Consider the following 27,192-nt stretch of genomic DNA (forward strand, 5'->3'; position numbering starts at 1 on the left):
GCTTTTATACAAAAGCGCTGTTATAAGTAATATAAAATAAAAACACGGAAACTGTACACAAAAAAGCGCTGGTATAGGGCAAACTTAGACAGCGCTTTTGAAAAGCGTTGCTAAAGGGTATCTTTAGAAAGCGCTTTCACAAAGCGCTGGTATAGGACCAACATTAGAAAGCGCTTTACAAAAGCGCTGCCATAGGCCCACTCTAGAAAGCGCTGGCATAGATAGAAAGCGCTGCGAAATCCACACGTGTCACCTTAAGTGAATTAAAATCAAAATTAAAAGACAGATTATAGTTTTGCCTCGTCGTTTCTTTTCTCCACTGTTTTCGTCTTCCCCCTTTCTTCTCACAAAAATCTCTCCGAAGAACCCTAATCCTCCCTTCTGAATCCTAACCCCCTTTCTTCTGATTTCCCTACGAGAATCTTAACTCACGAAAATCTCTCCGAAGAACCCTAATCCTCCCTTCTGAATCCAAATCCCCTTTCTTCTGATTTCGCTACGAGAATCTTAACTCACAAAAATCTCTCAGAAGAACCCTAATTCTCCCTTCTGAATCCTAACCCCCTTTCTTCTAATTTCGCTACGAGAATCTTAACTCACGAAAATCTTAACTAATCCATTATTCAAGCTTCTTCTATCGTAGTTTTTCTTCTCCATTGAATCACGTTTTTCAGGTAGACCCATTTTCCCTAATCACTACTCTACGTTTTTCTGAATCTGAAGTTGTTTTGGGTTGTTACAAATTTGACGTTAGAGTTGTTGTTTCCCCAAATCCTATTTTTAGAACCTTTGTAGAATCTTCAGTAGTCTTGTTCTTCACATTACCTATTAGGTAAGAGTTTATTGTTAGAACAAGATTTGTTCTGATCAATTATCTTAGTTTTGATGATAACAATAATATGAATTTTGCTTAAGACAATATGGTACTCTAATCAAATGCAATTTCCTTTTCAGGAAATATATAAAGAGTATGCATAATTCAGCGCTCAGAAGCTTTGTCTCAAAGGGTTCAGCATGCAACATCAGAACATGGTCTGGCAAGACATCAGAAGATGGTCGAAGCAGAATCAGAACATGGGTCTATGGAAGCATCAGAAGAACATGAGATCAGAAGCACTGAAGTTCTGATGGTATCACGCTCAGAAGCACTTCAAGGTCAGAAGATCAGAAGATGCTTTGCACCAAGCTGTTTGACTCTGATGATATTCAAACGTTGTATTCACAAACATCAGATCATAAGGAAGTACAAGTGGCAGGCTACGCTGACTGACAAAAGGAACGTTAGAAGCTATTAAAGGCAACATCAGTAGACACAGCGTGAACAAGGCTCGAGGTAGTTGACAAATGCGTATAACATTAAATGCGATGCTGTACGGAACACGCAAAGCATTAAATGCACTCAACGGTCATCTTCTCCAACGCCTATATATATGAAGTTCTGATGAGAAGCAAGGTTAACGATTTCTGAACAAAACAACTCATATTAACTTGCTGAAACTCTGTTCTATTCAAAGCTCAGAATCTTCATCTTCATCAAAGCTCACTACATTGCTGTTGTAATATATTAGTGAGATTAAGCTTAAACGATAAGAGAAATATCACAGTTTGTGATTATAGCTTTTAAGAAGCAATTGTAATACTCTTAGAATTGATTACATTAAGTTGTAAGGAACTAGAGTGATCGTGTGGATCAGAATACTCTAGGAAGTCTTAGAGGTTATCTAAGCAGGTTGTAACTAGAGTGATCGTGTGGATCAGAATACTCTAGAAAGTCTTAGAGGGTATCTAAGCAGTTGTTCCTGGAGTGATCAGTGTGTGATCAGAAGACTCTGGAAGACTTAGTTGCTGACTAAGTGGAGAACCATTGTAATCCGTGCGATTAGTGGATTAAATCCTCAGTTGAGGTAAATCATCTCTGCGGGGGTGGACTGGAGTAGTTTAGTTAACAACGAACCAGGATAAAAATAACTGTGCAATTTATTTTTATCGGTCAAGCTGTTAAAGCTACACTTATTCAAACCCCCCCCCCCTTTCTAAGTGTTTTTCTATCCTTCAATTGGCATCAGAGCGCCGGTTCTAAGGTGCAAGCACTTAACCGTGTTTAGAAAAGATTCAGGAAGAGAAAAACGTTTCAGTAAAAGATGGCTGGTGAATCTCAAGCAAATCCAACTCCATCTACATCTGGCTTTGCTGAGCAATACAATGGTAACAATGGTTATACTAGACCACCAGTATTTGATGGTGAAAACTTTGAATACTGGAAAGATAAACTGGAAAGTTACTTTCTTGGTCTAGATGCTGATCTATGGGATCTTCTGTTGGATGGTTACAAACATCCTGTTAAAGCTACTGGTGTAAGGCTCACGAGAAGCGAAATGAATGATGATCAAAAGAAAGTTTTCAGGAATCATCATAAATGCAGAACTGTTTTGCTGAATGCTATCTCTCATGCTGAGTATGAGAAGATATCTAACAGGGAAACGGCCTATGACATATATGAGTCCTTGAAAATGACTCATGAAGGAAATGCACAAGTCAAGGAGACTAAAGCTCTTGCTCTAATCCAGAAATATGAAGCCTTCAAGATGGAGGATGATGAAGACATTGAAAATATGTTTTCAAGATTTCAAACTCTTACTGCTGGATTGAGAGTTCTTGACAAGGGATACACCAAGGCTAATCACGTAAAGAAGATCATCAGAAGCTTGCCCAGAAGATGGGGCCCAATGGTGACTGCATTCAAGATTGCCAAGAATCTGAATGAAGTCTCTTTGGAAGAGCTTATCAGTGCCTTGAGAAGCCATGAAATTGAGCTGGACGCAAACGAGCCTCAGAAGAAAGATAAGTCTATTGCATTAAAATCTAATATTAAAAAATGCACTAACGCTTTTCAGGCTAGAAAAGAAGATCCTGAAGAATCAGAATCTGAAGAAGAAGATGAACTGTCCTTGATCTCCAGAAGGCTAAATCAACTCTGGAAGAACAAGCAAAGGAAGTTCAGAGGCGTCAGAAGTTCAAAGAAATTTGAACGTGGAGAATCTTCTGATGACAGAAGATTTGACAAGAAGAAGGCTGTCTGCTATGAGTGCAATGAGCCTGGACATTACAAGAATGAGTGTCCAAAACTTCAGAAGGAGAATCCCAAGAAGAAGTTTCATAAGAAGAAAGGTCTTATGGCAACATGGGATGATTCTGAATCAGAATCAGGATCAGACTCTGAAGGAGAGCAGGCAAACTTTGCGCTGATGGCGACAGAAGATGATGGATCAGAATCTACATCAGAATCAGATTCTGAAGAGGTATTTTCTGAACTATCTAGAGAAGAGTTAGTTTCCAGTCTAACAGAGCTTCTTGAATTAAAAGCTCATCTTAGTATCAAATACAAAAAGCTAAAAAGGCAATTTGAATTCGAAACTAAGAAGCTTGAGTTGGAAAATTCTGAATTAAAAGAAAAAGTTTTAAAATTATCCAATAATGTTGGATCTCCTTCTGATTCAGAAAAATCCACTCCCAGTCTGAATCATATTCTGAAAGAATATGATTTAAGTTTCAGGAAGTTCTTATCTAGAAGTATTGGCAGAAGTCAGCTAGCTTCTATGATATATGTTGTGTCTGGAAACAAAAGAGTTGGCATTGGTTATGAGGGTGAAATCCCATACAAGCTTGAATCTGTGGATGATATGAAAATATCATACAAGCCTCTGTATAACCAATTTAAATTTGGCCATTCCCATGATATTAAGCACACATCACATGCACAAAGTTTTCACATAACACACACCAAGAAGCATGTGACACAACCTAGGAAATATCATGAAACTCACATTAAGAATTATCATGCTGTTCCTCCTTCTTCTTACAATGTTAAACCCAAGTTCAATCAGAACTTGAGGAGAACTAACAAGAAAGGACCCAAGAAGATGTGGGTACCAAAGAAAAAGACTATTTCTTTTGCAGATTCTCTTGGCGACAAAGAAGATAAAAGTCAACATGTCGTGTCACCTGGACTCAAGTTGGTCTCAACACTTGAAGGGAAGAAGGACTGTCTTCCAAGTTCTGGTACTTAAATCTGTTGGAGAAGTCAAGTTTGGAGGAGATCAGAAGGGCAAGATAATTGGCTCTGGAACTATAAAGTCTGGTAACTCTCCTTCCATTTCAAATGTACTTCTTGTAGAAGGATTAACACATAACCTCTTATCTATCAGTCAATTGAGTGACAATGGTTATGATATAATCTTTAATCAAAAGTCTTGCAAGGCTGTAAATCAGAAGGATGGCTCAATCCTATTTACCGGCAAGAGGAAGAACAACATTTATAAGACAGATCTGCAAGATCTTATGAGTCAGAAGGTGACTTGTCTTATGTCTGTTTCTGAAGAGCAGTGGGTCTGGCACAGAAGATTAGGTCATGCTAGTTTGAGAAAGATTTCTCAGATTAACAAACTGGATCTTGTCAGAGGACTCCCTAATCTGAAATTCAAATCAGATGCTCTTTGTGAAGCATGTCAGAAGGGCAAGTTCTCCAAACCTGCATTCAAGTCCAAGAATTTTGTTTCTACCTCAAGGCCATTAGAACTCTTGCACATTGATCTGTTTGGCCCAGTCAAAACATCATCTGTCAGAGGGAAGAAATATGGATTAGTCATCGTAGATGATTATAGCCGCTGGACATGGGTAAAATTCTTGAAACACAAGGATGAGTCTCATTCAGTGTTCTTTAATTTCTGCATTCAGATTCAATCTGAAAAAGAGTGTAAAATCATAAAGGTTAGAAGTGATCATGGTGGTGAATTTGAGAACAGATTCTTTGAAGAATTCTTCAAAGAAAATGGTATTGCCCATGATTTCTCTTGTCCTAGAACTCCACAGCAAAATGGAGTTGTAGAACGAAAGAATAGGACTCTGCAAGAAATGGCCAGAACCATGATCAATGAAACCAATATGGCTAAGCATTTCTGGGCAGAAGCAATTAACACTGCATGTTATATTCAGAATAGAATCTCTATCAGACCTATTCTAAATAAGACTCCTTATGAATTGTGGAAGAATATAAAGCCCAACATTTCATATTTCCATCCTTTTGGATGTGTATGCTTTATTCTGAACACTAAAGATCATCTTGGTAAATTTGATTCCAAAGCACAAAAATGTTTCCTTCTTGGATATTCTGAACGCTCAAAAGGCTACAGAGTATACAATACTGAAACATTGATTGTAGAAGAATCAATCAATATCAGGTTTGATGATAAGCTTGGTTCTGAAAAACCAAAGCAGTTTGATAATTTTGCAGATTGTGATATTGATGTATCAGAAGTTGTTGAGCCAAGAAACAACGCATCAGAAGCAGAGCTTCTCAGAAGCAAAGAATCTGAAGATCAAGTATCAGCTTCTCTGGAGAATCTAAGCATTTCTGAAGAACCATCTGTCAGAAGATCATCCAGACTCATCTCTGGTCATTCAGAAGATGTCATTCTTGGAAAGAAGGATGATCCAATCAGAACAAGAGCATTCCTTAAGAACAATGCAGACTGTCAATTAGGTCTTGTATCTTTGATCGAGCCAACTTCTGTTGATCATGCTCTAGAAGATCCAGACTGGATAATTGCTATGCAAGAAGAACTGAATCAGTTTACAAGGAATGATGTTTGGGATCTTGTTCCTAGACCAGATGGATTCAATATAATCGGTACAAAATGGGTCTTCAGAAACAAGCTCAGTGAGAAAGGTGAAGTGGTAAGGAACAAAGCCAGACTGGTGGCTCAGGGTTACAGTCAACAAGAAGGGATTGACTATACAGAAACCTTTGCACCAGTGGCCAGGTTAGAATCTATTCGTCTATTAATTTCATTTGCCACTCAACATAACATCACTCTCTATCAGATGGATGTTAAGAGTGCCTTCTTAAATGGTTATATAGATGAAGAAGTTTATGTTCATCAACCTCCTGGTTTTGAAGACTCTATGTCTCCTAATCATGTTTTTAAACTAAAGAAATCGTTGTATGGATTGAAACAAGCTCCCAGAGCTTGGTATGAACGCTTAAGTTCTTTCCTTCTGGATAATGGTTTCACTAGAGGAAAAGTGGACACTACTCTCTTTTGTAAAACCTTTAAAAGGGATATTTTAATTTGTCAAATATATGTAGATGATATTATTTTTGGAACATCTAATGCTACACTTGGAAAGGAGTTTGCTGAGTCTATGCAGGCTGAGTTTGAAATGAGCATGATGGGAGAACTCAAGTATTTCCTTGGAATACAAATAAATCAAACATCAGAAGGAACGTATGTTCACCAAACCAAGTATGTGAAGGAACTTCTGAAGAAGTTTAATCTTCTAGACTGCAAAGAAGCCAAAACTCCTATGCATCTAACATGCATCCTAGGTAAGGATGAGGTGAGTAAGAAGGTAGATCAGAAGTTATACAGAGGTATGATTGGATCTCTTCTATATTTGACTGCTTCTAGACCTGACATTCTGTTCAGTGTTTGTTTGTGTGCTAGATTCCAATCAGACCCTAGAGAATCTCATTTAACTGCTGTTAAGAGAATTCTAAGGTATCTGAAAGGTACTACTAATGTTGGCTTAGTTTACAGAAAATCTAAAGAATACAACTTAGTAGGATTCTGCGATGCTGACTATGCTGGAGACAGAATTGAAAGAAAGAGTACTTCAGGAAGTTGCCAATTTCTTGGAAGTCATTTGATCTCCTGGTATAGCAAGAAGCAAGCAACTATTGCTCTATCAACAACAGAAGCAGAATATGTCGCTGCTGCTGGTTGCAGTACACAGATGCTCTGGATGAAGAGTCAGCTAGAAGATTATCAGATATATGAGAGTAACATTCCTATATTCTGTGATAATACTTCTGCTATATGTTTATCTAAGAATCCTATTCTTCATTCAAAAGCTAAACATATTGAGATTAAACATCATTTCATAAGGGACTATGTTCAGAAGGGTGTTCTATCTTTAAACTTTGTGGATACAGACCATCAATGGGCTGATATCTTTACAAAACCCCTGGCTGAAGATAGGTTTAAGTTCATTCTGAAGAACATCAGTATGGATTTATGCCCAGAATGAGAAGATGAGAAGTTCTTATGTATGAGTATCTTCTGAAATGAAAGTGGATTATCTTTTAATCAGAAGTTCTGATTAAAATCTTTTAGAAATTATGATTCGGTTATTACTAACGTTTCATTGTCTAAGTTGATTCAGAATCTCTTTTAAAGCAAAACAGATGTAACGTTTTATCTCGGGATGGTAAACCTGTCTTTACTGTTCATGGATAAGCGCGCGTGCAGTTGAAGGGACGCCGACCATAGGTAACTGTGCTAGTCACCTCATTTGTCTTTATTATCTCTCCTCATGTCACGTAACATTAAATGCTATCCATCATTTGTTTCATTTTATTTTAAATACTCTTCAAACGCTTCTCCTTCCCTCTTATATTTTCTCTATTACACTCTGTCTTTGTTTTTCTTTCTCTATCTCTCTGCATTCATATCAAACCCTAGCTGTTCATTATCTGCAAATCCATCATGAACTCTTCATCAAGCCCAGGAAACCATGAAAATGATCAAAACAAAAAGAGAAAAGCTGTTGAAACATCTTCTTCCAAACCCAAAAAGATAAAGATCACCTATGACCCTCTCAAGGTGAATCCATTCGAAGCAAAGTTGTCTGGAAACTATTCTAGACGTGTGTTTCAACCCCCTGGTGAAAGCCCTCCATCATCTCCATCTTCTTCCTCATCTTTTTACCTTCAAGACTCAACTTCCTCTTCATCTAACCTTTCCTCTCCCTCAACCCATTCCAAAGAAATCTCTTCATCTTCACCTGCTGAGAATGTTGTTTCTGATAGAGATTGTGGAAGATCTGCATCAGAATCAAGTCTCCCTGACCCCTCGCCTGGAAGCCCAAGAAGCAGTCAATGATGCGTTTCACTCCTTCATGGCAAGGAAAACTGCAAATTATGACAGGGTTCAAGACATGCTGGCGCAGATTTTGTCTTAGCTAGGGTCTTAGTCTTTGGTCTTAGTAGTTTTCTTTCCTTGTTGCATCTGCTTGTTAAACATCTTCTCATGTAATATCTTTTGATTATCAATGAAAAGTTTCTTTGTTTTTACATTCCAGTGATTTTATTTGTTGTTTTATACATCTGAATCTTTTGGAATATTTTTTTTGATGTTATGACAAAAAGGGGGAGAAGATAAATGATAAATGATTTGATTAATCTATCAGTTGCTGGGTAAAGCTCCCACACATTTACTAACAAGAACTGCAAGTTCTATATGGTTTAAGTGTTTTGCAGGTATAAAGAAGTGAAGAGAATCTTCAAAGCACACAAGAAGCAAAACCATAAGAAGCGTTATTCTGTAAAAAGAATAAGCTTATGGAAACTGAAGCAAGCTGAGTGCTGTCAAGCTTCAGAATCAGAAGCACTGATAATAGAATTTGATCCAAAATTTGTCTATTTGCTCTGACAAAATTCTATTTGCTCTGATACATTATTTTAGCCTATATGGCTCTGATACATATCATGTGTTCTAATATACATTTTATGTTCTGACTCGTTCATGCTGACTTTTGTCGTTTAGTTTTTGTTCTATAACATTTCAGGATGTAGAGATGCTCTGATGATGCTCTGGTACATTCAACAATGTTCTGATACAAATCTAGCATGAAGTGATGTTGGTAGAAATTCAAAGCTCTGAAGCTATCCGAGGGAAGCAGAAATCAGAAGCTGTGAATGTTCTAAAGATCCAGAAAACTCAAGTTCTGAAGCTGTCCTAAATGGAAGCAGAAATCAGAAGCTGTGAATGTTCTGAAGATTAAAGAAATTCAAGTTCTGAAGCTGTCCTAGATGGAAGCAGGAATCAGAAGTTGTGAATGTTCTGAAGATCAAAGAAATTCAAGTTCTGAAGCTGTCCTAAATGGAAGCAGGAATCAGAAGCTATGAGTGTTCTAGGGATCTAAAGAAATTCAAGTTCTGAAGCTATCCAATGGAAGCAGAAGTCAGAAGCTATGAATTCTCTGAAGACAGAAGCTTATGTGATCGTCTCTACCGAAATAATCAGGGAAGTCTTTTATTAAAGTTCTTCGAGTATTTATTTCAGGGGGAGATTATTTATCTCAGGGGGAGATTGTTAATCTCAGGGGGAGACATATTCACATGCTTATGCTATAGCTGTGTAATTTGTCTTTTGCCGTCTGCTCTTTCTGATCGCAAATTCATATCATTTATATATGTTTTTGTCATCATCAAAAAGGGGGAGATTGTTAGAACAAGACTTGTTCTGATCAATTATCTTAGTTTTGATGATAACAATAATATGAATTTTGCTTAAGACAATATGGTACTCTAATCAAATGCAATTTCCTTTTCAGGAAATATATAAAGAGTATGCATAATTCAGCGCTCAGAAGCTTTGTCTCAAAGGGTTCAGCATGCAACATCAGAACATGGTCTGGCAAGACATCAGAAGATGGTCGAAGCAGAATCAGAACATGGGTCTATGGAAGCATCAGAAGAACATGAGATCAGAAGCACTGAAGTTCTGATGGTATCACGCTCAGAAGCACTTCAAGGTCAGAAGATCAGAAGATGCTTTGCACCAAGCTGTTTGACTCTGATGATATTCAAACGTTGTATTCACAAACATCAGATCAGAAGGAAGTACAAGTGGCAGGCTACGCTGACTGACAAAAGGAACGTTAGAAGCTATTAAAGGCAACGTCAGTAGACACAGCGTGAACAAGGCTCGAGGTAGTTGACAAAAGCGTATAACATTAAATGCGATGCTGTACGGAATACGCAAAGCATTAAATGCACTCAACGGTCATCTTCTCCAACGCCTATATATATGAAGTTCTGATGAGAAGCAAGGTTAACGATTTCTGAACAAAACAACTCATATTAACTTGCTGAAACTCTGTTCTATTCAAAGCTCAGAATCTTCATCTTCATCAAAGCTCACTACATTGCTGTTGTAATATATTAGTGAGATTAAGCTTAAACGATAAGAGAAATATCACAGTTTGTGATTATAGCTTTTAAGAAGCAATTGTAATACTCTTAGAATTGATTACATTAAGTTGTAAGGAACTAGAGTGATCGTGTGGATCAGAATACTCTAGGAAGTCTTAGAGGTTATCTAAGCAGGTTGTAACTAGAGTGATCGTGTGGATCAGAATACTCTAGAAAGTCTTAGAGGGTATCTAAGCAGTTGTTCCTGGAGTGATCAGTGTGTGATCAGAAGACTCTGGAAGACTTAGTTGCTGACTAAGTGGAGAACCATTGTAATCCGTGCAATTAGTGGATTAAATCCTCAGTTGAGGTAAATCATCTCTGCGGGGGTGGACTGGAGTAGTTTAGTTAACAACGAACCAGGATAAAAATAACTGTGCAATTTATTTTTATCGGTCAAGCTGTTAAAGCTACACTTATTCAAACCCCCCCCCCCTTTCTAAGTGTTTTTCTATCCTTCATTTATTTCTGTTGGTGAAATGTTAGGAAGTGTCTGGTTAATACCGTTATGGATCTGTTAGATTAGAAGTTTTGATGATAAGTAAATGGAAGCTTAAGTCAGTTTGGTTATTGTTATAAGTAGTGAGTAAATATGTGGCTTCTCTCTGTGTAGGTCTGTATGTAAGTTATTTGGCTTGTGTAGAACCTGTACAACTGCGTATGAGTTGTATTTGGCTCGATTTTGAATGGTACATGGCGTTTTAAATGGGACTGGTGTGGATTGGTTTTGATGTGAACTGAATTATGCAGGGCTGTTTGGACTTATTTGTAATGGTATTGCAGGTTGAAGTGCTGGGATTAATGTTGCAGAACTTGGACATGGAATTGATGTTGTTAGTTTAGTTAAAGGGGCTGGTAAGTATAAATTATTCTGTATGCTAATTCATGAACCACTGCTGGACTGTGATAATTTAGGGTGAGCAATTAGGATACTCATCATCACTGCTGGACTGTGATAATTTAGGGTGAGCAATTAGGATACTCATCATTGAAGTGTTGCATAGAATGAGACTGTTTTTGTGCAAATGTATGTATGCTTTTGGTCATGTACTTGAATTTGAATGAATAGGTTAAGATAATGTATGTACAGTGAGTGAATGTGTATTTGCAGATTTTTTGGTGTTGAATTAGTTTGAAATGAATGACTTAGAGGGTTAGTAAACTGCGGACCGTTAAGGAATTGAAAAACAGTTAGAGGGCTGGCTATTAAATGAAGTTAGATTAGTAGGAGAAAGCCAGTTAGCAACTGTTAGTGTAGAAATTAATTGGAATGAGGTTAACTATGAATTGATTATACAAATAGTTAATGTTGGATTATGATTGATGTGTATGGTTTTGAAATGTATGCTGCACTGGTTTTTTTTCTGGTAGTGTAAATGCAGACCATGATTGAATGCTAGGTTGTTAATCTTAGATAGCGGCGCGTAGCGCCAGACCTCCCAAATGCTATTGCGGCATAGCAGATAGCGGCGCGTAGCACTATTGCCAGGTTGGTTCACTGTTAATATGCATCCATTTCAGCATTCAGAAACTCAACAGTTCAGTTACATCTTAAGTTAAATTTTCTGCAGGGTGCACTAGTTGGTTCATACAAGGGTAACTGTCATTTATATAATACATCCGGTACTGTCAGTTGCTCCTTTTTTTTTTTTAATTTTTTTATTTATAATTGTGTTTATTCATCTAAACACTATTCTTCAATTGTGGGGCCACTGATTATCGTCTTGTTTTTATATTCTATTCAGAAAATAAGTTGCAACAGAAAAGTCAGATCAATTTGCAGAACAAAAAAAAGAAATCAAATCACAAGAAAATTACTGGTTTCTAGGTAATTTAATGATTTAATGCCTTACTATTGTACCTAAGTTATGATGCTCTTATGATTGTCTTTGTATTTGGATTTTATGAACAGTTTGCCCCCTGGTAGTTCATCGGAAGTACTTATCACTTCTGCTGATTCTCGAATTCGGGTTGTTGATGGTATTGATCTGGTTCATAAGTTTAAAGGTGCGTAGCACTAGCTAAGGTCAAGTCATATTTATTTAAATAAATTGCTTTCATTTGCATGATAAATAGTGTTTGATTATATGGTCAAAGCATTGCTTTTACAACTGTTTTGGTGGTGCATGCTTGCTACCTCTGCAGGTCTATAGTATATATTTATTGCGGCATAGCAGATAGCTTTGTTTTGTTTCCATTAGATTTAAACTAGTACATACTTCTAAAAGAATTTAAAAATCCGTCCATGGTCCTTTACCGCAAAAATGATCGCGGGATTGAATGATACATCCATTTACCGTTTTTTTGATAAAGAACAATGCGTAGTTAATTCATATCGCAACAATTTTACGTGACCTCAAAATGGCAAAAGGATGAGGCTATATGCATCATTGTATTTCCATAGTTACACTAAATCTCAAACATTTGTTTAAAACTAGTTGACATGTTTATTTCTATATTTAGGAACTAATATTTCTAAATATAACGATATGTTCATGTTCACTTCATATCAAATCAAATATTAATTGAATCAAGTAAGAAGAGTGAACTAAAGAAAAAACTTGTCTTATTATATGGGATACTTGAATTGAATTGAATTGGTGATTTTTAGAAAACAGGTCTACTTGTAAGAGTTAAGACACATCCTTTTGTAGGTCTCTTTGAATAAACATATCCTATAATTGAAAAATGGTCATATGCATAATTAAACATGATATCTAAAATAGATGACACTTTCACCCTTTTCCAATTTCATCAACTTTACACTTTCACCTTCTAATTCAAAGACTGATTTTAGAGTAAATATCTACTTTTATTATAACAATTTATAAAATTTAATTTTGGATTAACATGTTTCAAATTTGCGATTTTTACATGTTGAGGTTTATGAAATAAATTCTTCTTATCGATCGAATAGAGATTCCACCTAAGGTATGAATTTCTAACTTAGAAGTTATTTTAATATTTAACACATTTTTCATATAATTAAATAATTTTAATTTAAACATACTATGTTATATTATTATGTAGTACTTTGATGAATTCAAGTGTGCTTATTACTCAAGTTTTCAGTTGGATGAACTTAAGGAGGATTGGTGTAAATTCATGATTGAGTCGAAAGTTATATAAGGTATATTGTAATATTACTTTAATTGGTGAGAATTTTGAGTATATTCAAGTGTTGTCATATGGTAAATTGTAATCTTACGATGTTTGTCATGTGGTAAATTATATTTTGTTTCTATCATGGTATGAATTACGATATTTTGGTGTTGTTTCAGGTTATATGTCCAGATGTAGAAGATAGAGATGAATAGATTCTGTAATGGTATAATGGTGCAAACAAAATTTGGCATATCTTTTGGTGTTGTTTTTTGTAATGGTATAATGGTGCAAACAAAATGTGGCATATCTTTTGGTGTTGTTTTTTTTGTAAAAGTATATGTACAAGAGTAATAGTATATATAAATACATTGGTGCAAATGTATATGGTATACCTTTTGGTATTGTTTTTAATTGGATTAAAGCTCCAATTTGTGAGAATTTGGTGCATATAATCTGGTACAAATTGTGGAATTATGGTTGAAAATAGGTGCAAATTATGGTTGAAAACAGGTGCATATAAAATGTATAATACAAAAAGCGCTAATTTAACTAATTTATTTAAAAAAATTTGTATAGTTTAGACAGCGCTTTACACTAAAAGCGCTGCCTAAAGAGGCTTTTTTTAAATTTTTGGTTTTAGAAAAGCGCTAGCATAGGGGGGTCTTTAGCAGCGCTTTCAAACTAAAAGCGCTGGTATAGGGGGGCCTTTAGCAGCGCTTTCCAACTAAAAGCGCCGACATAGGTGTGCCTTTAGCAGCGCTTTCCAACTAAAAGCGCTGGCATAGGAGTGCCTTTAGCAGCACTTTCAAACTAAAAGACTTGTCTTAACGGGGCCTTTAGCAGCGCTTTTACATTAAAAAGAAGCGCTGGCTTTACCTACAGCAGCGCCAGAATAGACAGCGCTTTAAAGCGCTGTCTAAAGCTAAAAAAAGCGCTGTCTAAGGTCTTGTTTGGCGTAGTGATTCACCTCAGTCTCATTCACCTGAACCTCATTCACCTCAATCCCACCAACTTCAGCCTCATTCACTTTACCTTTATTAACCTCAGCATCATTACCTCCAACTACACTATCACTCACCTTATCCACATCACCTTCTGTACCTTTGACAACTTCCTTATATATTTTTAAAATCCCATCTTCTTCATAAAAAATAACAACATCCGGGGTTATGGTTTCTTCATCTAAAGGATCATCATAATACTCAGATTGAGAAAGAGGATGTTGTACATACATATTAACATTGAAATGCACCTTACATAAACCAACTACATCATGAGTACTTTTGTCATCACTTATAGTAAGCATAGCAAATGTAGGGTCCTTATATATTATTGTTCCAGCTTCTTTAAAACCCAGGTCTTTAATTATCTCTACCACCTCAAAAAGCTCTACTTATCAACATTACATCTCACCTCGGAAAATTATTTAGTCAGAACCAACAAATAATAGTTTTTAGAAACAACACCAGCACAAATTCGTAAGACTCACACAAACTCATACACTAAAAAACATACAATCACATTGGTACAACACAAAGTCCTAAAACCAACAGAGAATCATACAACACAAATTAATATTTCGAATAAGAACCAACCAAAATCTTAATACAAAGAACACAACCTAAAATGAGTTTGATACATTAAAATATAACAGATTCCACCCAATGAATTGTAAATCAAGTAAACCCTGTATTAAAAAAAGTGAAAATTGAAAACCCACTATACCCCAAATTTGAAAGAGACGTAACTTTGGATTATCAGTAAACTTCTCTTCCTCTTTTAGATTCAGCCTTCGTTCCTTCGATTGAGGAATCAAAATTGTCTTTTTAAAAATTAAGAGATCAAACAAGATAAAGGACGAAAAAGAATATTTAACCATAAAATTATGATTTACTTATAATTCAAAAGATTTACTTAAAAAATAGAAACCATCATAAAAATGTGTATATAAACCATCATAAAAATGTGTATATTTTTTTAAACATATTTATATCAAAAATAGTTTCTATGATATTTTTATTATACATATGGACAATCTACATCCTAGCGAATTCGGATTCAATCTCTCCTTTTGTTGTATACTTTTCACCTAATAGTCAATTTTTAGACAACATCAGAGGCAAAATTAGTAATTTTTAGATAAAATTAAGAGCAAAATTATTAAAAATAGGATGTGTAACTTTTAGACAAAATCAAAGACACAATTTTTAGACAAAATCAAGATTAGTTAAAACCGAATATAAAGTTAATAAAGACACAATTTTTAGACAAAATCAAGAGCAAAATTAGTTAAAACCGAATATAAAGTTAATAAAGACACAATTTTTAGACAAAATCAAGAACAAAATTAATTGAAACCGAATATAAAACTAATAAAAATAGGATGTAAATTTTTTTTATTCTATTATAATTATATATTGTTAATGAAAATACTTAACTACAAATTTATAAGAAGTTGATGGTACTTTATTTTTACAATAAGACTTCTTCTATGCATAAAATTTTTTTTACAATAAGACTTCTTATAGGTATAAAAAAAATTAGATGAACATTCTGATACTATCAAATAGTATAATTTCATACCGCATCACTTGTTTATTTTATTTTAATATAAAATTTAAAATAAATTTAAAATTTTACATACCAATACTCAATTTAATTACGTGGGTAACAAAGAATTTGCCAAAAAAATTATTCTGCGCGCATTGCACAGGAAGGTAAGGTAATGCTGCACATGTGAGTTATGAAATGGAAAAAAGAGTATGAATTTTTTAAGAAATGACCATAACTTTAAATTAGACATGATATCGTTCACCATTGACTCCCAATCTCCCAACCATGAATGGAATTAAATCAATCTCAATACATATGTACACACAAATCTACCTCAAGTCATATCAAAACCATAGAAGCAAAAGTCCGTAGAACGCTTTCATCATAATACACAAGATTAAAGTTTAGGATCCGAATTCATGCCATAATTAATTTAACAATAGTAGTTGTTCATCTACAATCCACCACTGATTCACTTTAACTTTATCTTCACCATAAAATTCAATGGTCTATAAAAAGTTGTGTGTGAAATGATTATGTGACAATGTATTTTTCATACGATGTTAAGAAATAATATCTTTTTAATAAAGATTGGGAGTTAATTAGTAGCACTAGAGACTAACTTGGATTATAATTCAAAACCTTGACAAAGAGAACTACAAATTCAAAAGTAGTACACACCAGCAGTGATTGAAACAAATAAGATATAAAAAAGATTAAAAATCTCAACAGGTTCTAGAATATCCCAGTTAGAAGATTTGCAGCAGTTGAAATTGCTGCACCAGTAATAGCACATTGCACAATCTGTTCATGAGATGAGTCTTCTGATGTTAGTGCAAGTGTTGCACCAGTTATTGCTCCAGCAACTGCACTATTTTTCTGCACCAAACAAAATATCATAGTACACATATATAATACAAGGATAAAATATCTATTATAATTCTGTCATTTGAAACATTACCCAGTCATGTGCTCCCCGAGCTTCCTTCATCCCATATGTCAGTCCTGAGTACAGTCCTGCAGCCAATCCTGCATTTTAGAGAGAAAAAAATACTGTAACTATCATTCAACATTCACATGCCTTCAATCTCTAGTTGAAGGTTTGGAACCTAGAATATATTTTTCTAGGGTCTCATGTTGAAAACCCGCTAAGTACTATCAATTTGTGTATTGGTCAGTCCATACAGACCCTAACACATGAACACTAATAATAATTCAAGAAAATGCAACCAAGTCAGATATCAGACATGTCTTAAACCGAATTGGCGTTATATAGATATTGTTTAAAAATAGTTAGTAATTATTGAAAAATTGCCAAATTGAGATATTATATAGAAGCACACGAAGTTGAGAGAATGTATGATTACCCCATTGGAAGCACTCTTTTCCTGTATTTTTTACCTGATTAAGAAAAAAACACAAGAATTAGACCAAAATGGACACAGAAAATAAGATAATAAGTTTCCATTTTGAAAGATTAGGCAGAGATTAGAGATGAACTCACCATTGCCTCAATAGATTTACTGCTGGTTTCTCCTCTAAGACCATGTAAACGGTGTCTGTTGGTGGTAGAAATTTCTGCAGGCATACCAGCATTGTTATCAATTCCAGCACCTTCAATAGCAGTGAAATAGGCTTCACGTGACACAGCTTGAACTGCTCCGATCTGAATATGAACCAATCTAAGAGAGATGTTTCTAAAATGAGAATGAAAAAGAATAATAAGACAGATATAGATACGTATATACATACACCAGCAGCTTTGACAAAACTCTCAGCAATGCAGTTAACAAGAGGGTGTCCAAAGTCGAAGAGACCTCCTTTGTTAAAAGTACTGAGTTCATCAAGAAGAGAACGAGTCTCCAAGTTGCTGCTCCCACTATTCATCTTCTTCTATCTATCTAATATCTAATTCTCACCGATGAATATAATGTAACTGCACACAAAACAGTTATTACCCTTTCTTTCTGAATGAAATGAAAGCAGCAAAGAGAACAGACAGATAGTAATAAGAAAAGAAAAGGAGTTACGTGAACAAAATAACCGACGTTGAATTGAGGGATAGTGCGTGGGGATACACGTGTTAGAATGAGACATACGTGGTTAGGTGGATGCTTAGTTTGTGGCAACCCGTTTTACTGGCAAGTTTCATGGATTTGTTTCCTATTCACTGTGTTCCAACTTACGACCGATTCTTGTTCCATCCAAATCCAAATCAAACCAATTTGATATTTTTTATGTATGCAAGCAAGCCAGTTAATATTATTTTAATATTATTTATTAGTGTTTTTTATCTATTATATTTATAAAAATAAAAAAATAAAAAAAGATATGCATGGATAGTTAAAATATTTTCACACGATCAACCAACCAATCACAACCATGTATCTAATTAAAATACAATTTTAATTTAAAAAACTAATATCACATGACAAGTGTAAGGATTTTAATTGGTTGTATGTATAAAGTTAGTTTACAATGTGGGTGCACTACCTTTATACTCTTAAAAAAATTATATTTTAAACATAAAAGATCCTTTTTATTTTTTATTTTAATATATTATAATTTTATATGTGAGAAAATTGATGATGCACCGACAGTATAAAAAAGCTTTACACTGTCAACCAATCACCACCATATATCTCAACAAATTATACTGTATGTTTAAATTACTGAGATAATACGACGATTTGTTCCATTTTTATTGGATAACCGTGTAAAACTTTTTTACACTGTGCATGTCCATTAAACTGTTTATATATTTATATTTATATATTACTTTAAACATGATATTTTATAATATATTAAATTAATATTAATAAAAATGATTATTGATAATTTAGTTATTCAAAATCTCGTCTAAATGATGTGAAACTAGATTAGATTAAATTAGAATTTTTAAAATAACCGGTCAAAATCGAACTAAAACATAAATAAATTTATTTTAAATTTGATAAAATTTTCATTCAAAATACCAACATCCAGTGGCGGAGCTAAAAATTTTAGACAGCCTAGACAAAAATTTTACACCATTGTTTATTAGGGGTGTTCAAAACCAAACCGACTCAATAGAAAACTGCAAAACTGAATCAAACCAAACTGAAACTGCAAAAAACCGCATTAAGTTCGAATGTGTTTGGACCATTTTTTAACATACCGCGTGGTTCGGTTTGCGGTTTGTATTTTACAAACCGAACCAAACCGCATTATGTTACAACCCCCAAACTTCAATTAACTTATATTCAACCCAAACTCAAACCTATTATGCCTTAGTCTTACGATTACAAATGATTTTCTCTTCCTCGCACTTAAGGTTTTAATTTAAGTCTTCTCAAATCTCTCCTAGCGGTATTGCACCATCTTCTCATCTTCTTTTCCAAATACATATCACATATTATTTTCTAGTCTTTCATCTCTTAAGTTTTTTCTTTTTCATCTTATTATTTTAATTCTATTGTTCTCTCTTCCAATTAGGTTTTTAATGTTTATCTTCTTATCTAATCGTATCTCTTCTGCTCTTTCTTTTCCATCTTCTCTAATATTTCATCTCATCTTTTTTTCTATTTCATTATAATGTTTTTGATATTATTTTATGCTACTATTTTATGTTTTTATTTCACTTTTATCTAATATTATTTTTGTATATTAAATAGAAAGTTGTTTCAAATATGATGAATTTTGTTGTTATTTGATAACGCATAAATGACTAAATACAAAGTTATGTTGTCATCAATATGTGTATGTATGGCTCAATAAATTTTTGTAAAAAAAAATCGAACCAACCAAACCAATCCAAACCGCATTGGTTTGATTTGGTTTTATATCTAAAAGTCAACCAAATCGCACACTTTTTCCTCATTAGGTTCGGATGATTTTTTACGTCAAAACCGTTCAAAGTGCACGACGAATACCCCTATTGGTTATTCATCTGTTTTAATTTTCACACCCTATTTTAAATAATTTTGCACCTGGTTTTGTCTAAAAATTGACTATTAAATTGGGGGAAATACAAAAAAATAGAGGTTGAGCCAGGACACGTGCCCGGGCTAACTGGGCCATGGAACCGCCCCTGCGAACACCTATAAAGAATATAATAATCTTATATTTATGTATTTACATTTTATGTATAATTAGTACATATTAAACGGGAGAATTTCTCAACCAACCCCATACCCTTCTTACGCACCACCGAATTGACCATTTTGCCTTCGTGCTTCCGTAGATGCATATACGGAATCAGCCTAGACCCAGAAAACCAGCGCAGAAGCATTTTTAACCATAAAAGATATTGCATTGATTCATTGATTAATCGGCATTACAGAGAAAATTAAGAAAACTAAGAGATCTAAGAAATTACAACGGTTAGGACAATGTCATCTGTTCCATGCATCATTTGAATGGAATCAATGTCGTATTTCACTTCATCCCACCAACGTTCTATTTATCCGGTTTCAAACGAGGTCTTTGTTATAAGCCTCTGGATCCTTTTGATTTCTTCACCGGGTTTGTACTCCCCCTCTAAAAAAGACATGATAATCCTCTTGAGTTAATCGAAGGAATGGATATTCCAAAACTTCACCGGCACGGGGGATTTGACGTGAGAGAAAATGACATGCCCATCCCTTATGTGGTATTCTGGTTCAGGATCGGGACGCTTCATTGATGTTCGGTGACATCCATCTGACCTAACGCGATACATTTTTGTGTTTGTGTTTAGGGTTTGTGCTTGTGTGCAATGCAAACCTAAAAAACCCAAATTTATAGAAGCCTTTTGAGACTATGGACCACACAATGTCTGTCACAGAACATTCCGTAGATATATCCAAGGAAGGGGAATAGATTTCTCCTTTCCGTAGATGCATCTACGGTAAAGACCCTTAATTTTCAATGTAACGCCCTTTTGTAGATGCATCTACGGTTAACACCTATAATTTTCAATGTAACACCCTTCTGTAGATGCATCTACATAAGTTTCCCTGCTATTTTTTTAGCAGAACAAAAAGCAGCAGTTTTGGTAAGAAATTTAGAAAACACAGTACATAAACAATTTGAAACACATAGACACGAACTCACAAACACAAAAGTATTATATTGCAAGGTTATAGAGTGCATATATTACACTTTGAAACTAGATAAATACATGAAAAGAACTATCGCCGGATAAATCTATTGGTGGTTCCAATTTTAACTTTTCCGTATTCGAGATTTTATCGATATTCTTCAATCTTTCGAATTCATGCATCCTATCAACAAATACATCCGGCCACGTCTCAGCAAGTTCGGTATGATGAAGATTCCATTTCGATGATGTAGGTGGTTTGGGGAATCCCGGTTTGAAGTAAACTTGTATAAAATGACGAGATTTGACGAGCCATCCAACACATATAATACGATCAATTGGATTTGGAGGAGGTGCGGTGCGGAGCGGAAAAAAGGTTTCATTAAAACCATAACGCGTCAAGTCAATGCATACCATGTCATATGCAATAAGATGTGCCATTTCCGGGAATCTCATCCAATGCGAAACCAGTGCGTAGGCGCCCCCCAAGGGACAAGAGCTTCGTTTACCGTTTCAAATTTGTTTTTGTCTCCAAATACCCGCGTGTACGAGTCTTTATGGTTCACCAACTCTTCGATAAGATCATGACGGGCAAGCTCATGGGCATCCTCTCCCTTACCAAGCAAAGTCGATACGGCCCGAAATCCATAATTACCGTCCCCCGCCACATTGACGATCCGGTCGATGTATTTATACATAAAAACTGGCATCTCGTCAATGAATGGAATTTTTGGAGCAATTTGTACCTCTTCGATTGATGGAGCAATAGGTGTCGGGATCGGAACTTTTAGATTAATAGGTGTCGGAATCAGAGTCGAAACTTGCGGCACTTACAGTGGAATAAGTGTCGAAGGCGGTTCGCTTATGCGAGCTCCCTTGTTTGCACTCTTTTGAGATTTTTGCGATTTCGGAGTAGGTGAGTCGGGAAAGCGTTTGTCAACGTGCTCACAATATGAAGGAGACTGTGTTGTCGATTGTCATTTGGCGTAGACTTCACTTTCTTCGGAGCACCCTTTGTCTTAACGGGTTGAGACAACGGTTTCATGTCGACTGTTTCGAGAAATCCAATCCTCCGCAATTGTTCTTTGATGTATAATTTCGTGTTGTCACCGGCCTTCGAAAACCTCTCTTGTATCGCCTCTAATTCAGAAATTATAGAGATATTTGAATCTTCTTCGACACAACCATCATCATCAAAAGTAAGTTTCTTCCAATGAGGAATGATTTCATTCATTGTTATTGGCTGACCTAATCTCACTTTTTCAGCAATAGCACAAGCACACGGAAGACCATACGTGATAGTAATAGTGCAACCACACTTTGCGCTATTGCCACCAATTGTTTCACCTTGTTTCGCCTCGTAAAAGATATAATTCAATCCAGCCCGAAACACATTGCCGATCAATTGAGAGTAAAGGATGTTGTTCTTAAATCGATGCTCCAAAATCGTAATGCTCTGACCGAGCGAGGTTTGTATTTCGTTGTGTTGGTTCAAAATCATGTGATTTATGGTGTCTCGTGCCTTGCACAAATCACCCTTGCTATCACACAACCAATGTGTCGATTCAACTTTATTGGTGGTTGTATTCCCAAGGTGTCGGACCTTATCAATCCACGCACAAACAAACTTCTCCTTCACTTTGTCAAGAACGGTGCTTTCAATGTATTTCAATAAATCAGGATATTTTTCACATATTTTCTGAAATTGCAATACGGCATTGGCAAACAATTCTTTTATCGACGAACTTGCAATACAAGCCCATGCATCCATTATTTGGTCAACAATCACTCCGGGTTTCACCACTTTCCCACCTTCGGTTGCTATTTGTTTCGTCCCCACAGCGGGTTTAACCTTACTTCTCACATTACATGATATGTAATATCGACAAAGTAATGCATTGGAAGAAGGAAATACCTTTTGCAACCGCATTCAACAAAGCGGGGTCGCGGTCCGTAACAATCGCCTTAGGCATCTCGACTTATTTTTTCAAAAGTGAGCGACACACCTCCAAGGCCCACCTAAAATTTTCCTCGTTTTCACACTCCAATAAATCAAAACCAACGGCAAATGTCTTTTTGGTGGATGTAACACCGACCATCTCGAATGATGGGAGTTGATACTTGTTGGGCTTGTAGGTAGAATCGAGAAGGAGCACTGTCGAGAAAGTGTTGAACAACTTCATGGAATCCGGATGAGTCCAAAAAATATCTCGGACCGTAACCTCATCATCGAAATTTCTGTACAGCACCACGTATTTGTTATCATCCAACATTTTCAACAAATGTTGCATCTCGCTCCTATCTCCCCTACTCGCCTTTTTATTGCAGTACCGTTGATTATACACTTGCCTTATATTTGATATGTTGTCGGGTTCGTTCCTTTTCAATGTGGCAAGTATATTCTTCGGTTGGACAAAATTTAAGGACATGTCTTTAATAGATGCCTTCTCAACCGGATTGAGCCGACATGCAATAGGATGGCCTTGTAATTTTGCGTACAAATCATGGTTATGCAAACCGCAAACAACAGAGCATCCCTAATGCGTGCTAGCCAACATGTAACAACGGATTTTAAATGGACACTTGCATTTTCCAGTACCCGTGTCCTCTCTTTTAAAATTCTTTTTAGGAGGATGGTATTTCCCGCTTCTTTTGCACAATTTTGTTACAAACAAATTCCTTCTTGCAGAACCATTATCCGATCTTCCTATCACCACACCACACCAAAACCAAGATTAGTTGCGCTCCTACGAATCCATGTTAGCATGCTTTCACGATCATCAAAGTTTTGCTTGCTACGAAAGCCACCTCCAACATCTACCACATTTGCGAATACCCCATCGATACTCGTACAAACATCGACTAAAGTAGCTAATTCTCTTGAAATATTATCGGGTGCACCATACCTATTTTGTCAAAAATCACACAGAATTACAAATTTCTGGAAAAAAACTGCAGGGACTATTCCGTAGATGCATCTACGGAAGTGTTCATCTTCAACACCTTCCGTAGATGGATCTACGGAAGCTACGTAACTTTTTTGCAAAAAAAAAAAATCGTTGACAATGTGAACAATGTAGTGGTTGAAAGTGATTATTTACCTGAAATTCAGACTCTTGCTCCCTTTGAATTATTGCAACAAAAAGTTTGAGTGTTGGAGTGAAGTAGGGTATTGATGATGTAGGGTTTTTAGGGTGTGGAGTATGAAAAGTTTGAAGAAATGAAACAAAGGGGGAGTGATCATTCTGGTTCGAACTATATCAGAAACTTCTGTAGATGCATCTACGGAACAATGTGGCGCTAAGCATTTTCGTAGATGCATCTACAGAACAATGTGGCTCTAAGCATTTCCGTAGATGCATCTACGGAAGCTTCCCTTAACTGATTTTTATGTGTATTTTTCCCCATACACACTAGTTTATTACGCTTCCCTAGATGCATCTACGAAAGGAATCAAATTTTTTTAAAATATGGGGTGCTTCCAGATGTGCATCTACGGAAGCTGGGGGCAAAATTGGAATTTTGCGTGGTGTGTAAGATAACCATGGGGTGGGTTGAGAAATAGTCTTAAACGGAACGGTTTAGTACTTATTTTAATATATATTGTTTATTTTGTTTGATTGATGAAAAATATATTTTTCATTTTTTTGAAGAAATTAATCGGGACGATTTAGATTCTATTTTATTTACATTTTATATTAATTAATTTTTTAATTTAAAAAATTGTAAATATTAATTTATGTATACAAATTAATAAAATATATACAAATTTTTCATATATTTAGACATTATGAGTAATAAATTGTTAAATAATAATGTTAATTGTAATGGTATAAATGAAAGAGGTCTTGAAGGCGGGGTAAAACACGCTTAGTCCTTCATCTTTTTTAAATCATCCTTTCATTAGTTCGAGTGCCCTTCTTTTAGATTTAGTGCTCTTTGTTCAGATACATTACCCTACTCCTTAATGTAATTGTTCATATCATGCGATTGTGCGTGGAACCTGTATTGAGTCAAGGAATGTTACATAAGGGATCGTGGGACTTAAATGCACTTCCTAGATTTTAAGGAATCAATCATCCATTCCTATTGTAAATGTTGCATTCTAGGAATACTCGGTTTCATAACCCTAGGACTATAAATATATCTACATTGTGATACTTAGGACATGACTATAACACACAATTAGATAGATACAATAGTTTCACACCTCATGAGAGGAAGCTCTCAATAAGATAATCACCCTAAAGCCTTTAACATACCTTATCTACTAGGCGTTGTTACACATTTGTACTTTTACAGATATAATTAGCGTCCACCACGTGGCCTGGTAAAATTGACCTGGGTCACTACCAGAACAATCAACCCGAGTATTGTTTTTGCGTTCTTCCTTCATCATGGTGAACAAAAGGATAGTGATTTTGACCAATGAGGAATCTAATGGCAAGGAAAGTGTCTTAATAGACATCTAAGCTAGCTTCTACATACGATCTTTGTCACCATAATCAGACCTTAAAGGATAACCTTATTCATATTCAACCTTGAGATGGTATATGAGCCTCCCCATGCTCTTCGTCATTAATTAGTAAGTTCAGGTGAAGAAGCTAGTCCACAAACTCATCGCAAGGACACACTGAAAACTGGCTGGCACTAGTATATTTAATATACGTCAGAGCTCATCTTAGTCATTAAAGGAGTATATCTCCCTCTTTAATGAAGCAACAATCAAGATATTTTGAATGCTTTCATTCTTTATAAATATGGTTAAATTCCTTGAGTAACTAAGGGTTCAGTTAGAATACTCAAGAAATTATTAACAGGTAGTCTTTGAGTTAATTTCCTTGAGGGACTCAAGTTAGTCAGGATCCTTGAGAAGGCATTAACAGGTAGCCTTTGCGGTTGTAATCAGAGATTTTATTAGTGGACCAAGTCCTTGTGATAAGTAAAAATCACCTTCGTGGGTGGACTGAAGGTAGCCTAGTTAACAGTGAACCAGAATAAAACACTTGTTTTCTTTATCATTGTTAGCTTTGTGTTGTTTGTATTTGGGTTCACAAAAAAGCTTTAAATCAAGAAACCCAATTCAATTCCCCATTTCTTGTGTTTCTTTTAACCTTCAAACCATGTAGGTTATCTCCCTCTTCATCGCATTGGAAGCTCATAACCACTCAGCAAGTTATTCATCCTCGTTTACTAATCAACTCTAGTTCCACTACACAACATCTGCACTATCTGTAGGAATCAAAATCTAATTCTTGTTCCTTTCAAATTCTTGATCACATTTGTTAGAAGTTCATATATCCTCCACTCGAAGTATAGATCTCTGCTTCCCACAAATGTTTCTCGAATTCCAACTTCATTTTGCCAAATCCTCTCTCAGATCCATTAACCACGGTGGCTTCAAAAGCAACTTGCTCCGTTGTTCGATAAAAAAGTTATTGTCGACTCTGTTGAAGGTGCTTAAGATCCAGCACCTCTTTCTCAAAGAGTATATGTTTCAGTCTTAGTAACATCTGTGTACATTACTATGCAATAAGATCACGTTCAACCTAGAGCAGACCAAGGTGTATTTCAACAACAAATGTTCCATGAATCCGTGCAATAATTTCTTGGAAAACCCTCAATTAAACCTCTATAATTTCCTATGATACTTAGACAAGAAATGTTTTTTATCTCTCCTCTATTGTAGGATAACCTTAGTGTGCAGGGGCAAACGATCTAGTGAACAGTGTATACAACATGGTGTTGTAGCAAAATTTGCAAACCTAGCAAAAAAGGCTATTCATAATTGAAGAGAATATACTACATGTTAGCCCGAAGAAAAACTCGACACAGGAAGTTGCCTCCCAAAGAAATAAAGTAGTCATTCCAGAATCGGACTCTATTATAGTGACGATGCCGTAGAGGGAAGTTCCAAGATCAATAGGTCGTTGCCACCATCGAATACATCATACTTCTTCCCCTAGTCATAAAGGGGGGAGCTTCAGTCACATTCCTAAGGAAGTTGTTGTTCTCATAGAAGGGATAGATATGAACAAAATGTTTTAGTCCCGGAGCTGAAGAGAAATTCCCTATGCGGCTGCATCCACGGGAGAATAATTATGAGGTTTCTAGAGAAACCTTACAAGATTTAAAACTATGATGAAACCAGGGATTCATACAAACACAACAAGCACGTGGACAATCGATTAGACTACTACCATCCTAATGGGGTTGTAAAGTGCAAGTTTTTTTCACTAACCTTAACTTTATCAACAATGGCTTAGTATAAAATCCTCTTAGGTATAAGCATAAACTCATGGAAATACCTCTTTGAAGTCTTTACCACCTATTTCACCTCGTGAAAGCATCAAACCACTACCTTGGTTTTCCTCAGTGGGATTAGTCATGGAAATAAGGAGACCCTACACAAATATATTGGCAGCTTTTTTAAAGTGGTCAT

At 35.6% G+C, this 27,192-nt stretch overlaps 2 protein-coding genes and 1 long non-coding RNA gene across 5 annotated transcripts; 1 reads left to right on the forward strand and 2 right to left on the reverse strand.

The window, feature by feature from the left end:
- Positions 1–311: 311 nt before the first annotated feature.
- Positions 312–13,507, forward strand: LOC131602451 (uncharacterized). Of its 3 annotated transcripts, XR_009284097.1 has the most exons (7): positions 312–674; positions 10,817–10,888; positions 11,434–11,522; positions 11,605–11,656; positions 11,779–12,964; positions 13,064–13,163; positions 13,315–13,507. It is a non-coding gene; the product is annotated as an uncharacterized LOC131602451 (long non-coding RNA). The 3 variants fall into 3 exon arrangements; XR_009284095.1 differs by having other exon boundaries at positions 10,817–11,522; XR_009284096.1 differs by lacking the exon at positions 312–674 and adding an exon at positions 10,645–10,722 and having other exon boundaries at positions 10,817–11,522.
- A 2,782-nt stretch (positions 13,508–16,289) lies between these two features.
- LOC131602463 (outer envelope pore protein 16-2, chloroplastic-like) lies at positions 16,290–17,664 on the reverse strand. The gene is made up of 5 exons (XM_058874588.1): positions 17,444–17,664; positions 17,196–17,357; positions 17,059–17,092; positions 16,653–16,720; positions 16,290–16,570 (listed from the first exon to the last, which is right to left on the reverse strand). Exons 1-5 carry the CDS (start codon positions 17,576–17,578, stop codon positions 16,427–16,429), a joined length of 543 nt encoding a protein of 180 aa, XP_058730571.1. The 5' UTR covers positions 17,579–17,664; the 3' UTR covers positions 16,290–16,426.
- Positions 17,665–21,612: 3,948 nt separating this feature from the next.
- Positions 21,613–23,179, reverse strand: LOC131661483 (uncharacterized). The gene is made up of 2 exons (XM_058931078.1): positions 22,757–23,179; positions 21,613–22,602 (listed from the first exon to the last, which is right to left on the reverse strand). Exons 1-2 carry the CDS (start codon positions 23,177–23,179, stop codon positions 21,613–21,615), a joined length of 1,413 nt encoding a protein of 470 aa, XP_058787061.1.
- Between the last annotated feature and the right edge of the window lie 4,013 nt (positions 23,180–27,192).

Source organism: Vicia villosa, linkage group LG1 (assembly GCF_029867415.1).
Source record: "Vicia villosa cultivar HV-30 ecotype Madison, WI linkage group LG1, Vvil1.0, whole genome shotgun sequence".
Lineage (NCBI taxonomy): Eukaryota > Viridiplantae > Streptophyta > Magnoliopsida > Fabales > Fabaceae > Vicia > Vicia villosa.